Raw genomic sequence first — 18,203 nt, 5'->3', positions numbered from 1 at the left:
ACAAACTCTAAAGTAAACCAATTGTAAATATAAGAAATAGCTCCTTTCTTCAAGTTCAGTCTAGTCAAGACAGAAGTGTACCTTAAAATAAATTGCAGTACACTGTGGTGGTTACTGTAGAAGTGTGACAGTGGTGTCACTGGGAAGAAGCACAAAAGAAGGAGCCGGAATGTTGAAATTCTGACAAGGGATTGTTGATCTGACAGTAGTAATCAAAGTGATGTATTGGTGCTGGAGAGATGCTGAATGAGAGGAGCGAGGTTATCTAAGGGTATTGGATACTAGGAATTCCTGGAACTGGAACCATCCAGCCGTAGTGGCTGACAGAGAAACAGTGCTCATTGCAGAGGCTGGGACTGGGCTCAAGTAATGGTGATAAGTGAACGTTAGTAAGTAAGAGAGTACGTAATGGTCATACAAATCTCTACCTAAACTAAAAAGCATTGACTTATTCACTTGAAATGGATGAATTACATAGTATGTGTATTATATCTTAATAAAGTTATTTAAAAGACGAAAGAACAAAATAGAGACCAAAGATTTCTTAGGACAAAAACCAAGAACCAAAAATGACCAGAAAGCACATTAAAAAGGTACTCAGCATCACTAATCATCAGATAAATGTAAATTAAAACCATAGTAAGATACTACTACACACTTAATAAAGACTGACACTACCAAACACGGGAACTGTGGAGAAGCTGCTTGTGAGAATGTAAACTAGTGTAAACATTCTGGAAAGTAGTTGGTCAGAAGAAGAAAAGAAAACCTGTCTCCAAAACTTGTGCGTGAATATTCAAAGCAGCTTTATCTGTAATAGTAAAAAACTAGAAAAAAAAACAACTCAAATGTCCATCAACAAGCAAATGGTTATACGAAGTGTACGCCTATTCAGTGGAATGCTGCCTAGCAATAAAGAAAAATAAGGTAGTTATATACAAGGGGACTTCAAAAGGTTCTTGGCAAAATAGAATTAAGGTTTATTTTGGTGCAAAAATACTGAAATGTGTGTGTAGTGTTTTATGATACAGTTTCTGTGAACTTTTTAAGACCATTTGTACAGCAAACATAGATGCATCTCAAAAACATGAGCTGAGAAGCTAGACACAGAAGACTAGATATGATTCAATTTATTTAGTCTTCTAGAAAAGACACTGTTAAAATGACATAGAGCAAGTAACTGGTTTCCTAGGAGTGAGATAATTGAAAATGTTCTATATCTTAATTATGGTGGTGGTTATAAAGATGAATAACTACATAACATTTCAGCAAAAAGTAACATTTAAAATTCTTGGGACCAGCAGATGGTGTTATGGTTACATCACTGAGCTCCCAAGTAGTTGACTATGGTTAGAATGTTTTGACTTACTCATGCCGGAAGCAAGTGTATGTGTGCCCAAAATCCCAAGAGGAGAATGGAGGAAAAGGGATTGTGGTATGGCCATTCCCCCTGGGGAGTGATTTCTTGCTTTCTGTCTCTCAGACAAACACATGCACCCTATAGCAAAAATCTCTCTCTAAAAATAAATAAATAAATAAATAGGTATTTCTTATATGTGCATGTGATGCCTCAGAGTTGACTTGACAAAAATATAGTCCTTGATAAAAATAAGGTACCAAAAGCCATTGATTAATTAGTACATTTCAAAAGAGTAAATTTTGTGGTATATGACTTGTATCTAAATAGAAAAATTACACAGAAAAAGAAAAAGCCATAATTATTTTAACAGACTTAAAGTGCTCTTCCCTTTTTCAACTGCGTATCTATATAAGGATAGATTTTCTTCATATACTTCAATCAAAACATTGTGTCACAGTGAATTGAATGAAGAAATAGAAATGAAAATACTAAAGTCTTTTGTTAAGCTTACATTTTTCAGGTTTTATTAAAATGTAGAAAAGTGTCATTCATTCACTAAACATTTTTTTGTCTTAGAAAAATAGTTACTATTTATGTTAACACAAAATGGTTTTGCTATTTTTTAAGTGAATTAAATATTTTTTAAAAATTTGTTTTAACTTTTAATATAGTAAATATTTATAAAAATAATTGATATGGGAGGTTGAGGTATGTGGGCCCAATGAAGGAACAGTAGTGAGCCCAATTCTTTGTCTCACACTCATAAGGAATTAAAGAGACAGACACAGAGGAAGGATAGGAAAGTGGAGTTTATTGAAGGAGAGAACGGCTCCCTGGCAGGGAGGGGGTTCCACAAAAGGGGTTGGTGAAAAAGAACTAAAGCAAGGAGTTTTTATCTTGATTGTGAGCGCCTTTGTTTGGACTTGTTCTCAGGAGGGGCTTTTGCAGTGTGTTCCCCTCGTGGTGGGGGGTCTCATGCTAGATGGAGCTGGTTATTTTTCTCCTGATTTTTGAGTGGGTAGGAAGTTCATGAGACTCTTATCTAAGAGCTTTGGGCCATAAAAGACCATTACTTTCTTCGCGGAATGTGGTGGAACCTGGAAACAGCATAATTGCTGTATTTGCTTTTGGTCCATCACTGAGTCACTGATGCAGGCTGTTTCTTGTGAGCAAGCAGTTCAGAGAGAGCTGAGCTGCTTCTGAGCTGTTGTGTCTCCATCTTAAAACTTAGCCATTTTGTGATTCCATTTTGGACCTGTATCTTAACTATATTTTTAGGGTCCCTGTCTCCTACCTCATAATTATAAACAAAGGTTTTTGGACTCTTTAATGATTTTTAAGAGTGTGAAGGAGTCTTAAGGCTGAAAAGTTTGAGAACCACTAACCTAGGGAAATATATAGCTGACCTGTGACCAATGTAGGAGTTAGGGGCATAGACCCACTCCCCCTGCAGTTGAAAATCTACATTTAATTTTTGACTTTCCCAAAAACTTAACTACTAATAGCCTCCCACTGACCAGAAGCCTTATTGATAAAATAAACAATTAACAATAAATTTATATGTTATAAGAATTATGTGCTGTGTTCTTTTAATAAAGTAAGCTAGAGAAAGCAAATGTTACTAAAATCTTAAGAGAAAATACAGTGACAGTACTATACTGTCTTTTCAATATGTTTATTGAAAAAAAAATCCCATGTTTAAGTGGACTCATGCAGTTTAAGCTCATGCTGTTCAAAGGTCAACTGTTTCTGCAAATTGTACACCATCACAAAAGGAATTCTTCTTTCCTTCCTTACTTTCTCTCTCTCTCTCTTTCCTCCCCTCCTTCCTCTCTCTCTTTCTTCTCTCCCTTCTTTTCTTCCCTCTCTCCCTCCTTCCTTCCTCCCAGCCCCCCAGAGAAAGTGAGAAATCATACTCAGGGGGATGGCCATGCTACAGTCCCTTTTCCTCCATTGTCTTCTTGGGATTTGGCACACGTACACATGTGTGCTGGAACCTGGTTTGTTTATTTGTTTGTTTGTTTTTGTATAGAAAGATTTTTGCTGTAGGGCACGTGAGCTTGCTGGAGAGACAGAAAGGGGGAAATCACCCCCCAGGTGGTATGGCCACACTGCAATCCCTTCTCTTCCATTCTCCTCTCAAGATCTTGGACATGCACACACACACACCCAGCATGAGTTTAAGCCGCCAGGTCCAGGACTCAAATCGCAGTCGACTACGTGAAGTTCAGCGACTATGTGAAGTTCAAGCCGCAGAGTCCGAGACATGTACCACACAGTTCACCATGTGGGATCCAGCTGCCTTAACCACTACAGCACCAGCTAGCCTCATAAAAAGAATTCTTAAGTACTTTTTTTATATGTATTTGCAAGTTATTAAAATTTCTCAGCGCATTTACCATATTAAATTTCATGGTTTAAATGACTTATTAAGGCCCCAAATTTATTTTTTATTATTAAATACCTAACTAAACTTGTGTGTTTTTTTCCCCAACAGGATGTAGAAAATATATTTAGTCGTATAGTAGATATACATGAACTTAGTGTGAAGTTACTGGGCCATATAGAAGATACTGTAGAGATGACAGATGAAGGCAGTCCCCACCCTTTAGTAGGAAGCTGCTTTGAAGACTTAGCAGAGGTAAGTACCTCAGTTATATACCAAAAGAGTCTGCATAAACCTACATCTACATTAAAATTGGAAATCTTAATTCTTGTTTCCAGCTGACTACTTATCTCTTACTGCCACTTCCTCAAAAAGTCATTGTTAACATTTGTTTCTTTTATAAAACCAAAAAAGTAGTCTCATTGATTATAGAGAAGCAGATCCTCCAAGAGAAGAGGCATTACAGCTGACACCCAAAAGCCTACTGTAAGAGCTTTTGTAGCACAGGAAGAAAAGTCAATGATTGGGACCAGCAGGTGGCGTGACTAAGGCACTGGACACTCCCACATGGCCAACCATGGTTCGAGTCCTGGACCTGGTGGCTTACTTTCTCACTTTCCCTCTCTCTCTCTCTGTGTCTCTCTCTGGTCAAATTAAAATAAAATGAATGAATAAATAAAGTAAAATAAATAATTCTTAAAAATTAAAAAAAAAAAAAAGAAATGTCAATGATTGACCTGTAAATGAAGGGGCCATAGAACTTGGATCTGGGTCAGACTAAGCTTGCCAATCTAAGCTGTGCTACTTAGTTATGAGACTGTGGACAAGTTCTCTAAACTTCACTTCTCTATTTTATCTTTTTTTTTTTAAAGAATTATTTTATTTAACTTTATTATTATATCATTATTATTTTTCAGTTTGATCAGAGAGAGACAGAGAGGAAGTGAGAAAGCAAGCCACCGGGTCCGAGACTTGAACCGTGGTCGTCCATGTGGGAGTCCAGCACCTTTAACCACCATGCCACTTGCCGGCCCTCTATTTTATCTTCATAAAATAAAAATTTTCAATGAAAATTAAATAACCCATCTGAAGTGTTTAGGTAACCACCTTCCTACAAAAGCTACTCCATCATGATCATTACATTATTATTTTGAATAGGAGGAGTGCAGTGAACAGGAAAATCAGGCCCAAAGCCTATGTTATTTGCATATCATGATGTAGAAAAACTGGTAGTCTTCTCCTTGAAAATTCCTTTTTTAAAAAATTGTTTATTTAATTTTATTTATTATCATTATTTGGTCCAAGGGAGACAGAGAAAGGGAACGTGAGAAAGCCAGCTATCACATCTGGGACTTGAACCATGGTCGGCCCTGTGAGAGTCCAGCAGCTTAACCACATGCAACCTGCCAGCCCCATTTTTCTTTAAAATAATTATTTAATTTTATTTATTATTAATTTTCTTCAGTTTGACCAGAGAAACAGAGAGAGAGAGAAAGCAAGCCACCAGGTTCAGGACTCTAACCACGGTTGACCATGTGGGAGTTCAATGCCTTAACCACCATGGCACCTTGCTGGCTCTAAATATTTCTGGTGGAAAAATATATGAATTAGTTCTAGTAAGTTAGCAATGATAGTCATTGTGAGGTTTCTAGCTCTTGCTCTGTTTTCACTCTGAAATTTACTCTGTCCTACTATAGTACAGTGTTGAGCTCATAAAAAAATCATTTTTTACACTTACATGCAAAATGGAATGGTAATTCAGTCCTTACCACTGCCTCTCCACTCTTGCTCCAGATACATAGAAGTAATAAAGTATAAAAAGCAAAAAAGTAGAATCTCCATAACTAGACTTGAAAACAGGATCAGAAATAGAATAGGTAGTGAATTTAGTATCTGGGTGTTTAGCTCTAAGAATAATGAAAACTGAATGTACTCCATGGAAGGCAAAACAAGGTTTGCTCCAAGTCCTCACCTATAATAAGATGCTAGGAAAATCTGCCAATCTGCTGCTAGGACTGACAACTGGCTTGGTTGTTAAGGGTGCTGGATTCCTACATGGCCGACCACGGTTTGAGCCCCAGACCTGGCAACTTGCTTTCTCACTTTCCTCCTCTCTCTCACTTTCACTCTGTCCTTCTAAATAAATAAGTAAATAAGTAAAAGTAAAGTAAGTAAAAGTAAGTAAATTAATTAATTAATTAATTAAATAATTCTTTTAAAAATTATAGGCTGCCTCACAATAATAATAAATTTTCCTACAGTATTAAGCCAATATGGTCATAAATCCTGAACCCAGCAGATCATTTAAAGATCAGATTCTGGTCTGAAAGAATGATCATAAAAAGATAAAAATGAAACCAAAAATTAAAAGCCTCCCACTAAAATGCATATAGTACAGAATTCCAAAATACAAGATAAATTGTAATGCTACTTCAGAATCATATCTAACTAAATCAAGAATTAGAACTTAAATGTATTCCAGATTATATTAGTTTTGCGCAATTGACATACAAAGAGTTCAGAAGAAGTTTAGGATGTCTAAAGAACATCCTCATGAAGGAAAATGATTCATTTATAAAGCTGTGCTACACAGTAGATGGGAACAAGTACAGATGGGCATCAAAAAGAAATAACTAGCGATGTTGGAATTAAAGATATAGGTGTTGAAATAAAAGCTCATCATGTAATAATGAGCTGCACCCAGTTCAAGGATGAAGTTAGTGAAGTGGAAGATGGAATTGAGGAATTCATTGAGAATGTGACTGAGACCAAGATAATAAAGACCATTTCAAAGTACTGAAGGTTGTTTTGAGAGACCTGAGACACACCTAGACATATAAAATAGGAGTTCTAGACAGAATGGTATAATATCAGTATTTGAGGAGATGAAAAAAATAAAAATTAACCTCAGCCAAAACTTGGTAGTAAAACTATAGAACCTATAGAACATCAAAGGTAAAGAGAAAATCTTTTTTTTTTTTTTGGAGAGGTTTTCACTATAGGGCGCATGCACTCGCCAAACAGAGAGAGACAGAGAGACAGAAAGCGAGAAATCACCCCCAGGGGGGATGGGCACGCATGCACATGCGCCCGGCATGAGTTTTAAGCCATCCGGTCCAGGACACGAACCACGGTCGACTATGTGGGAGTCCAGCGACATAGCCATTACGCTAACTGCTGGTCCCAAGAGAAAATCTTAATGAGAGAAAAGAGGATATTATCTACAAAAGACATTATTTGAATGATAGCTTTAAAAAAAATAGAGGCTAGCAGTCACTTGAGTAATATTTTCAAAGTACTAAGGGAAAATAAATACTTTTCTCTCTTATTATTTTTATTTATTTATTTATTTATTTTGGTCAGGGGGCATGTGCACTTGCTAGAGGTGGGGGGAAGTGAGAAAGCACCCCTTTTCCATGGCCAATGGTCACACTGCAGTCACTTCTCATCCGTTTTTCCCTCCTTTCAGGATTTTGGGCAGATACACTCAGCGTTTTTCCCAAGCTGCAAGGTCTGGGACTCGAAGTGTATAATTGGCCGTGTGGGATCTAGCCACCTTTAATCACCATGCTACTGACTAGCCCAGGAATATAGAATCTTCTACCTAACACACTACTATTCAACATTGAGTACAAAATTTAAAATAACAAAGTTTGTAGAAGAAAACATATGCTGGGTCAAAACAAGTTACCCAAAGAGGAAGAGAGAAATCATTCTGTCCCTTGCATAATTCAAAAAAAGTTCTCAATAGATTAAAAATGAAAAAAATGAAAAGTCATGGCACAGCAGTAATATGCTTACTCAAGAGAAGCTGGGTTCCATATGGTAACTAGGGTTTGATTCCCTGGTCAGTTGGCCTGAAACTGCTAGGCATGTGTGTGTGTGTCCTGTATCTGACAGGCTGGTGGTCTGGCAGGGGAAGATTATGGTGTGAGCATTCCCCATGGAGAGTGTTCATCTTCCTTACTCGTTCATGTGCACACATTTTATCATGAATAAAGAAAAAAATAAAAATGAAAAGTAGAACATTCAAAGTCCAGAAGAAAATATAGGAGAACATATTTATAACTTCGAATTAGGAAGGGTTTCTTTCTTTTTTTTTTTTTAAATAGCATATTAATTAGCTACTTTATTCTGTAGCTGGGATTTGGTTATCTTATTATTTTAATGAATTATTTTTATTTAAACTTTACCAGAGAGGGACAGACGGAAGGGAAAGTGAGAAAGCAAGCCACAAAGTATGGGACTCACACCATGGTCAGCCACATGGGAGTCCAGCACCCTTAAGCACCATGCCACCTGCCGGCCCTGAGTTGGGAAGTGTTTCTTACAGAACACATAGAAAACTCAAACCAAAAAGGAAGAGATTAAAGTTTAAAAACTTAAATTCGAGAAAAGACACCATAAAGGTATATGAGAAGCACAAAACAGTAAAATTGGACCCTTATCTTGTCTTCATGGTGAATGGTCAAGCTGCAATCCCTTCTCCTCCATGCATATGTACACAATAGGACATTCTCCAAGTGTTAATTATGGAATTGCGTATGATTGTAAAAGTGTGGAACAGTTTAACTGGTAATGAATAGAGAATGGATTAAAGAAAACTGATATATTCAACAACAGAATATTGTACAGTTTTAAAATAAACGAACTGGAAGGACCAACGAATCAAAATGGATAAATCGTAAAAGCAACTTTGAATATAAAAAGGGGCCAGTAAGTGGTGTGGTGGTTAAGGCGCTGGACTCCAAGGTGGCTGATGTGGCTGACATGTGTACACGCCCAAAATCCTAGGAGGAGAATGGAGGAGAAGGGATTGTGGGCACGGCCATTCCCCGGAGGTGATTTCTCACATTTTCTCAGTTAACCTCTCTGTCTCTCTCCAGCAAGTGCAAACACCTTATGGCAAAAACCTTAAAACAAAACAAAAAAACTTCAGAAAAATATATACATTATGATATTTACATGAAATTTGAGCACATGCAAAATGTTTATAGCCATCTTTTTTTTTATGTGAAATTTTTAAATTTATTAATCCTCATGAAAAATCCAATCACTGCAGATAGTCATTGCAGAATCTTTACTCCGACTTTTTACCAGCACCAACATTGACTTTTGTAGTTTTCGACTTTCTTCATTCTGTTCTTGTGTTCCTTTTCCTGTTTTCTTGACGTCTTTTTCTTTTCATAAAGTCTATGTTTGGGTTCATTTTTCTTGTTGCATAATCCAAGGAATCGTAAATCATACCAAAGCCAGTTGTCTTGTTGCTACCAAAAGGTTCTGAACCCAAAAAAAGATGATACCTCGTGTGGCCTTGTACTTTCTAGATTTTCCCAAATTTCCGTCTTAGGTACTGTACTGTTGCCTTCCCGGGGTGAAGGACGTCAATGACCATTTGTTTCCTCTGAAGTAGTCGGTTGGTCATGCATTTCCTGGTACAGATAATTACCAGGATAGTTATTATGATGGTGGTATATCCTCAGGCAGCCAGGGAAAAAAAGAGCCTTAATTTTTTTTTTTTTTTTGAAGAGGTTTTTGCTATAGGGCACTTGGGCTCTCCAGACAGAGAGACAGAAAGTGAGAAATCACCCCCCAGGGGGGATGGCCACAGCCCAATCCCTTCTCAATTCTCCTCTCGGGATCTTGGGCATGCACGCATACGCGCCCAGCGTCCAGCGTGAGTTTCAAGCCACCAGGTCCAGGGACACAAACCGCGGTCGACTACATGGGAGTCCAGCGACATAGCCATTATGCTAACTGCTGGTCCCAAGCCTTAATTCTTGATACATACATAATTATGTTGTAAAAACCTAAGTATGATAACCAAACTCAGGATAATACCTGCCTCTGGGGATCAGCAGGAGAGGAGACAGGCTTGTGAAGGAGAGCCTAGGCGGGATCAGTTTCATCTATATTCTTTTCTTTCTTTTTTTTTTTAAAAGGCTGAGGCAAGTATTATAAAACATGTAGCTTTTTTGAGCTAGATGGTGGATATAGTTAGGTTTAGCTGTTCTTATGCTTTTTAGTTAATTATGAATTTTATATTTTTCTGTAAATCTTGTGTTACATTTAACAAGTGAACTGATTACAGTTCATACATGGATTCTTTGAAGTGCTTGCCATTCTACAAATTTATTCTCAAGAATAAATCTATGTAGGCTGGCCAGTAGCCTAGTAGATAAGGGAGAGATTTGTACATGCCTGGCTGTGTTTTGAATCCTAACCCCCAGCAGCCTGAAAAACATGCCAGGTGCTTGTGCGTGTGTGCCCTAAAACCCTGACAAGATGGAGAAATGGAGAAGGGATTATGGCACAACCATGCCCATTAGGGGGTGCTTTCTCCCCTTCATTCTCTGGCAAGTACATGCACCTTTTGGAACTCACTGGGGGGAAAAAAGGGAATAAAACTGTGGTGAGAGTTTAGATTCCCAGTTCACTATTGATTTTTTTCTCTTGAGATTAGCAATTTTAGAATGATAATACTGTGTATTTTGTATCCAGAGGCTTGAAAAGCACCCCTAGGTGCATTATGTGTATGCCCCAAAATCCCAATAGGAGAGAAAAATGGAGAAGGAATTGTAGCAGGACCATGTCCCATGGGGGGGAGGGGTGCTTTTTCACTTTCTTTGTTTCCAGCAAGTGCATGTGTCCTCTGGCAAATTTAAAAAAAACAAAACAAAGGGCGGGCAGGCGGTATGGTGATTAGGGCGCTGGACTATCACATGGGTAGCCATAGTTCCAGTCCCTGACCTGGCGGCTTGCTTTCCTACTTTCCCTCTCTGTCTCTCACTTCATTCCTCTCTGGTCAAATTAAAATAAAGTTAAAACAAAACAAAACAAAAACAAATAGTACTATCTACCATTTATTCAGTGTTTATTCTGTGTTAGTATAAGCACTTCAAATATATCTCATTTAATTCCTAAAACAACTCTGTAAAGTAGATATTATCCACATTTTCCAGGGATGAAGCAGGCTTACAGAAAATAAGCAGTTTGTCAAAGGTCTCACAGATAAATGGTAGGGTATGAATTAGAACGCGGGTCTCCCTGACTCTAAAGCCAGTGCTTTTAAACTGCTATACTGTATAAAGCTTTTCCTTTACCTGTTATCTTCAAAATTCTGTAATAAATTAGAGCTTCTTAAAAGAAGAAGACAGACATGTCTGCTGCATGTGATCATTTGTAGTGGCTCAAAGAGATCCAAGATAATACATTTTTTATCACATTTTTATTATTCTCTGCCATCTAGTCTATTCACATCTCTTTCCTAATGTTATTGTTAAAACCTTGTTAGCTATTTCTGTAAAATACACAATGGTCTACAGCATCTAGTGTTATTATAAAAATGTTTAATTGAGAAGACAGCTGAAGGAATCCAGAACAACTTGGAACTTTTATGCCATATTTTATTTCACAGTGATCAGAACTCAGGTCCTCTGATTTCCGATCTGGTGGTGGTGGTATTTAGCTTTCCCTTGAAAGGCAATCTGAAAACAACATAAAGGATAACTAATGCATAGACACTTTTATAGCATTCCCTCTTATTTTCTCTACTACACTCCTCCACTAGATGTCCTCTTCCCCTTTCTAGAATTGCCCTTATGGAAATGAGCTCTTGCTGCTATATAGAACACCATTTTCACAATAGATTTTTTTCTTTTTTTTTTTAAGAGTTATTTATTTAATTTTATGTATTTTCATTATTCAGTTTGACCAGAGAGAGACAGACAAAGGGAGAGTGAGAAAGCAAGCCGCCAGATCCAGGACTCAAACCACATTTGGCCATCTGGGAGTCCAGTGCCTTAACCAACATACCACCTGCCAACCTCTTCACAGTAGTTGTGTCATTTTTTTTTTTTTTTAAAGAATGATCCCATTTAACTTTCTTTCTTTCTTTCTTTATTTTTGACCAGAGAGGGACAGAGTGGGGAGGGGCAGCAAGAAAGCAAGTCACCAGATTCGGAACTCGAACCGTGGCTGGCTGTGTGAGTCCAGCTCCCTCAACCACCATGCCACCTGCCAGCCTCAAATAGGGTACAGGATTGAAGAGAGTAGAGGTCATATTCTTCCTGCTAAAATCAAGATGTTGACTCTTTTTCCTCAGAAATCATCAAAATCAGTAGATTGTACTCTTTTAGACCTAGCCATTAGAATTTAGTTTATTAATGATTGGTGATTTATAATGATTATGTTAAAAATTTTGGGCAGTTTTGGTTAAATTGCTGCTTAATTGTTTTGTAAAAACTGTTAACAATGAATTATAGATGATATCAACTATTACCTCTGGTTACAATATAGCAAAGTAAAAGTCCACCACAAAGAAAACACTGTGAAGAAATAAACATGTGACATCCATATTCTGAATGTTCACTCTTTATCTATGTTTGTTGTTTAAGTTAAGCTTTGGGTTTTCCAGAACCAAAATTTGCTCACTCTTAACAGCCATGTTTGTTGGTAACACATCTAGAATCCTTTAATGAGAAGTAGTACCACATACAAAGATCCTATCACTCATTAGAAAGAACTGACTTATTCCCTTTCCTGAGAATATTAGATTTATTCTGTTAAAACAATTAATAGGGCCATCAGGTGGAGATTAAGGTGGCGACACCATTCGAATCCCAGAATTACATTGGTCACATGGGCATGTGTACCCAGAATCCTGAGAGGACAGTGGAGGAGACAGGATTGTGATATGACCATCCCTCTTGGGGGTGGTTTTTCCTCTCTCTCTCTCTCTCTCTCTCTCTCTCTTTGTCCAGCAAGTGTATAGCAAATGATGATAATTAATAATCATAATTTTGAAGATTTAAAAGAAATATGATTGTATTGGCATGGATAATACATTAATATATTTTTGTGTTTATGGTGAAAGTTTATTTATGTTTTACTTTAGAGAAAGTATTGATGTTTTACCTTCTCTGTTTTTTAAGGAGCTTGCATTTGATCCTTACGAATCATATGCTCGAGATATTTTACGACCTGGTTTTCATGATCGCTTCCTTAGTCAGTTATCAAAGCCTGGGGCAGCACTTTATTTGCAGGTATAGTAATTTTTAAATCAAGATGTATGGTGTCTGAAAAGTAAACTTAAAAAAAAATTGTAATCATTTTTTTTTCTAGTCAATAGGCGAAGGTTTCAAAGAAGCTGTTCAATATGTTTTACCCAGGCTACTTCTAGCCCCTGTTTACCACTGTCTCCATTATTTTGAACTTTTGAAGGTAAGAAAATTTTATTGTTATCTATAAAATATCCACATGGGATTAAAGAAATATTTTACCATTTCATTTGTAAGTTACTGTTTACTGTGTGAGCAGCCATATACATAAGCATGTGTCCATTTTCTTATTCCAATTAAAGAAATGTAACAAAATCTGCAAGAATGGCTTGTTTTTCTTTAACGTTAATAGTGAACTCTAAAGTAATTGTCAGATATTTTTATCTTGGTCCTTACTTATTTGCAAAGCCAATTCTTTGAAAACAACCTTGAATTTATGCATCCAAGACTCCATTTGGGGACCTGAGCAGATTTAGGGACTCAGATAAGGGACCCAGTGTGAAGATTAGGCCAAAGTAACAGGTAAAGTTAATTCACCTAATTAGCATAAATTTGCCACTGTTCATTAAGCAGATTTTTATTACTTTAGAAACACTCAATCTACATAATCCCAGCCAAAATTCCCCATTTGATGACAGTTCAGATTATTAAGAAGCACTGACTGGGGGGGAAATGGAGAAAACCCTGTGGTACACTGAAATTAAAGAGAAGTTCTGGGTTTGCTTCCCAGGACCTCCCTGGGTATGCCAGGCAAGCATGAGGGCCTGTGATCTGGGCCAGCTGGAACTGGAAATGGATCATGGCATGGAGACCCTGTTGGGATACCTGTATTTCTCTCTCTTCTTTCTCTCAAGAAATAAATAGCTGAACCTTAAAAAAAAAAATCTAGAGTTAAGCTCTCAGATTGCCTGTTGGGATACCTGTATTTCTCTCTCTTCTTTCTCTCAAGAAATAAATAGCTGAACCTTAAAAAAAAAATCTAGAGTTAAGCTCTTAGCAATCTATTTCAGATTGCAAGCAGCATGCCATTTAAGGTCATTGGAAATATAGGATGATTATTTAAGAGGATAAGCAAGAGGAAACATTTGGTATGTAAAATTATTTACAGAAAACTCACATGACTAACCATAGACATAATAGGACATCTATAGACAGTTTTGTTACATGTTATACAATCCTTCTTTGTAATGGTTTTTCCAATAATGGAATTTTTATGTGAGCCTCTAGTGAAATTCTGAAGGAATCAAAGCCATTTGAAGCTTGGAAGGAGTTACTAATTTATATGTAAGAATAAGGGGCTTTGATGAAGGTTCTAAAAGATGTGAAACCCATCATCTTATGTAAGAGAAATTAAGTATTTATTCCCCCAAGGAGAGGTGATTAAATTTTATAAACTTTTAACTGTGGCAATAGAATTTTAATTTATAAGTGCATCATTCAGCAATTTAGAAGAGTTCTCCTGATTTAAGCATGTGTATTCCTGGTTCACATTACTGCCTGAACTACGTAGCAAAATTAACAGCAGACTGAGCAAACTTGCCTCATTAATCCACAGATTCCAATCCTTTCGTATTCTCCATTCCTCAGCATTAATATACTATTTCAGTACATTAACTTGTACATTTCAGTACCTTTCAGTTCTTAAAGGTCTAAGATTTTTTTTCAACTCTGTAATTATTACTAGATCTCTCTTTTTTTTTTTTTTTTTTTCTTATTTTGTGTATTGCCATACCCCAGGTGCCAATCCGAACTTGGTAATTTTATATTGAGAAGCAATCACATTAACATTGAAGCAGTTAGAGGCAGAAAACCCAAAGGCACTAGTGCTAACTGGAAAGTAGCCAGAATTTATCTGTGGCAGAGTGGCTCTGAGAGCTCATTAGACTTGATGGAAGTCTAATGTTTCCTCTCCAGTTCTAGCTCAGTAACTTACTAGCTTGTGGCCTATCACAAGTCACTTTGCCTTTATTTATTTATTTATTTGGAGAGGTTTTTGCTATAGGGCACGCACGCTCGCCAGAGAAATAACCTCCCAGGGGATGGCCACGCTGCAATCCCTTCTCCTCCATTCTCCTCTCGGGATCTTGTGCACTCATGGACACGCACCCTGCATGAGTTTAAGCCACCGGGTTCGGGATGAAAACCACGGTTGACCATATGGGAGTCCAGCGACAGAGCCATTACACCAACTGCTAGTCCCCACTTTGCTTTTTTGAAACACTTTACTTTTCTCACTGGGTTGCTGTCAACCAAGATAATGTATGTAAAAGTACTTCATGTATAGTAAAGAATGTAGAATATTGTCATCTGTAGAGGTTGTTCTTATTGTCCTGCAGCTATCTTAAACTTTTTAAAAATGTTTTTAATTACCAAAGGGTACATGCACTCTCTAGAGGCAGAGAGAGTGAGGGAGAAAGCATCCCCCAGTGGGGTGTGGTCACGCCACAATCCCCTCTACATTGCTCCATCCTATCGGGATTTGGGGCATACATGCCTAGTATGTTTTTCAAGCCACCGGGGCCAGGATTCAAACCATGGTCAGCCATGTGGGATCTGGTTCCCTTATCCACTAGGCTACAGGGGCTAGGTGTGTAAACTTTTATCATTTTATTCCCTTACCACTTTCCTCTCTGGTACATACCCAAGTCTGTCCTTTTCTCCTGTATTCCATATCTTTGGTTATTAGATCAGGCCCTTCCCAGAAGCTGTAGTATCATCCTTGATACCTCTCTCTCCTGTTAGCAAATCATCAGGACTCAACTCCAGATATGACTATGGAATTTAGCTTGCCGTGTCCCTTCTCACGGACACTGCCTTTACACAGGTTCTCAGCATCTGTTCCCTGGACCTCTGTAGACCTTCCTGTATGGACTTTGCTCCTCCTGGAGCTCGCAGGGTGACAAGTGCAGTTGGCTCCCTGTGTCCTGTGACGCCAAGTCTCAGTTCTCTAGCTGCACCACGCTGTCCTTCCCACTTTCCCTCAGCACCTGATCATATCTGTATTATGCTTTAGCTATAAAGAATTTCTTAGCAGCCCTTCACAAGATAAATATATTTCATATATTTGCTGACTCAGTGACTATATCTTCCATACTGTGGTCTGCTCTAGTGTCTCATAAATAATATACAGTAGCATCTCGGTGTACACCTCATCTTAACTTGTATTCTGACATTTTGTGATGAACTCTTCACATATGTACACAATTTACGATAAATCTTTGTTTAAAATCCCAAATCTTAGACAATTATGTATTTCTTGACTATATATTTTGTTATGCTTTGAATGGAGGGGCCAGCACATGGCATAGTGGTTACATTGCTGAGCTCCCACATGGCCGACCATGGTTCAAGTGCTGGACCTGGTGACTTGACACTTCTGGGCACACGTGCGTGCATGTCCAGGATCCCAGGAGGAGAAAGGAGAAGGGATTGCAGTGTGCCCATTCCCCCCTGCACAGTGATTTTTCACTTTCTCTCTCACTGTCTCTGTCTGTCTTTTTCTCTCTTTTCTCTCTCACTGTCTCTGTCTGTCTCTTTCTCTCGCGAGTGCACATGCCCTAAGGCAAAAAACCTCTACCCTCAGTCAATCAATCAACCTATTTGTCTGAAATAGGTTTTATTTAGTGAATATTTTTTAAGTGAGTTTTTGGAAGTCACTTCAGATTGGATACTATATTTTTCTTTTTTTTTTTTAAATAATTATTTAACTATTCATTTATTTTAATTTGAGCAGAGACGGACAGAGTGAGAGAGGGAGAGAAAGTAAGAAAGCAAGCCGCCAGGTCCGGGACTCAAACTGCGGATCATCTATGTGGTAGTCTAGCAACCTTAACCACCACACCACCTGCCGGCTGCTGGATAGTGTATTTTTCTATTGAAAAATACACACTCTGTGGCACTGCGACACACAAGACATCCTTCTTTAAGCTCCTCACATAAGTGAGGAGTTAGCTTAATGACCTAGTAATAGGAATGAATGAACTCAGTCTTTAAGTGTAGTAGAAATTTAACTTCCAGAAATAAAAATAGACGAATCCAAGTTTACTTTTTTGAAACAAAGGAAAACTTTTATGTTAATATAAAATGATTAGACACAGCACTTTTTTTTATGTATAAAACAATTTTGAGTTTTACTCTTCTGAATATTGTGAATATGTTTCCTTTGACAGCTCCTTTAATTCCATTCATCTGCCAAATTTCATTTGGACATGTGATACACCATTTTGACTACTGCCTGCCTACTTACTTCTTTTTTAAAGTTTATTCATTTGTTCTTCCATGAGATAAAAAAAAGAGGAGCACTCCCAAAGGTGCCTCCAAGTCACAATCCAACCCTTGTTTTAGCTGGCCTGGATCATGGTATACATATGTGCCCCTGGCATGCTCAGGGAAGTCCTTGGGTGCCAACCCAGGATCTTTCCCGTGTGAGTCCGACTGTGTCACTGCTGTGCCACCATCTGGAACCCTCTACTTCTTTCTTTTTTTTTTTTAATAATTATTATTTAATTTTATTTATTCATTCATTTATTTTATTTTTCACACACACACACACACACACACACACACACACACACACACACAGAAAGTGAAAAAGCAAGCCACCAGGTCTAGGACTTTAACTACAGTTGGCCATGTAGGAGTGTCCAGCACCTTAACCACCACGCCACGCCACCTGCTAGTCCCACCCTCTGCTTATTTCTATGGGTCCAAAGAGTAATCTCTGGTAAAAGTGCTGCTATTTGTGAAAAGATGAATTGTATCATCTCTGTAAAGAATATGAGTTTTTTTGTTTTGTTTTGTTTTGTTTGAGAGGTTTTTGCCATGGGGTGCGTGCGCTCACCAGACGGAGACATAGAGACAGAAACCGAGAAATCACCCCCCAGGGGGGATGGTCACGCCACAATCCCTTCTCCTCCATTCTCCTCTCGGGATCTTGGGCACGCACGCACACGCGCCCGGCGTGAGTTTTAAGCCACTGGGTCCGGGACTTGAACCGCGGTCGACCACTTGGGAGTCCAGCGACATAGCCATTATGCTAACTGCTGGTTCCCAAGAATATGAATTTTCATTGTGCTTTACAATATAGTTCTCCCTAGATATGTTAAAAATATAGTGTTTTTTTATCTTAAGACTTGGTCATTTTTTAACAATTAAATAAACTGTGTTTGTAGAATTAAATTGTTGGTATTGTAAAATGCTATTAAATAGGCAGCCATGAGAAGAAGCATGGTATTGAATATCACTTTGGTGGCAGGAGGATGATGCTTTGTTGAGTCTTATTTGCATGCTGATTACTACTGCACTGTTTCTATAGCAGTAAGCCACACTTCTTTGATGGTTATTAGCTTGAATTATTTTGTATCAGTGCCCAGTTTAAATCAACTAAGTTAAATAAAAG

The 18,203-nt window shown here is 37.9% G+C and overlaps 1 protein-coding gene across 1 annotated transcript in view; it reads left to right on the top strand.

Annotated features, from left to right (window-relative positions):
• The window catches only part of SOS1 (SOS Ras/Rac guanine nucleotide exchange factor 1), a gene marked incomplete in the record, with an annotated part of 130,821 nt that overhangs the window by 62,709 nt on the left and 49,909 nt on the right, over window positions 1–18,203 (top strand). The window contains 3 exon segments of the mRNA XM_014588926.2: window positions 3,858–4,001; window positions 12,680–12,790; window positions 12,870–12,968. Coding sequence (XP_014444412.1) covers window positions 3,858–4,001; window positions 12,680–12,790; window positions 12,870–12,968 — 354 coding nt within the window.

The sequence above is a fragment of the Tupaia chinensis genome, unplaced genomic scaffold (genome assembly GCF_000334495.1).
Source record: "Tupaia chinensis unplaced genomic scaffold, TupChi_1.0 Scaffold000317_1, whole genome shotgun sequence".
Taxonomy (NCBI): Eukaryota; Metazoa; Chordata; class Mammalia; order Scandentia; family Tupaiidae; genus Tupaia; species Tupaia belangeri.
The sequence above is the reverse complement of the archived record's forward strand: the minus strand, read 5'-3'. Positions and strand labels throughout refer to the sequence as shown.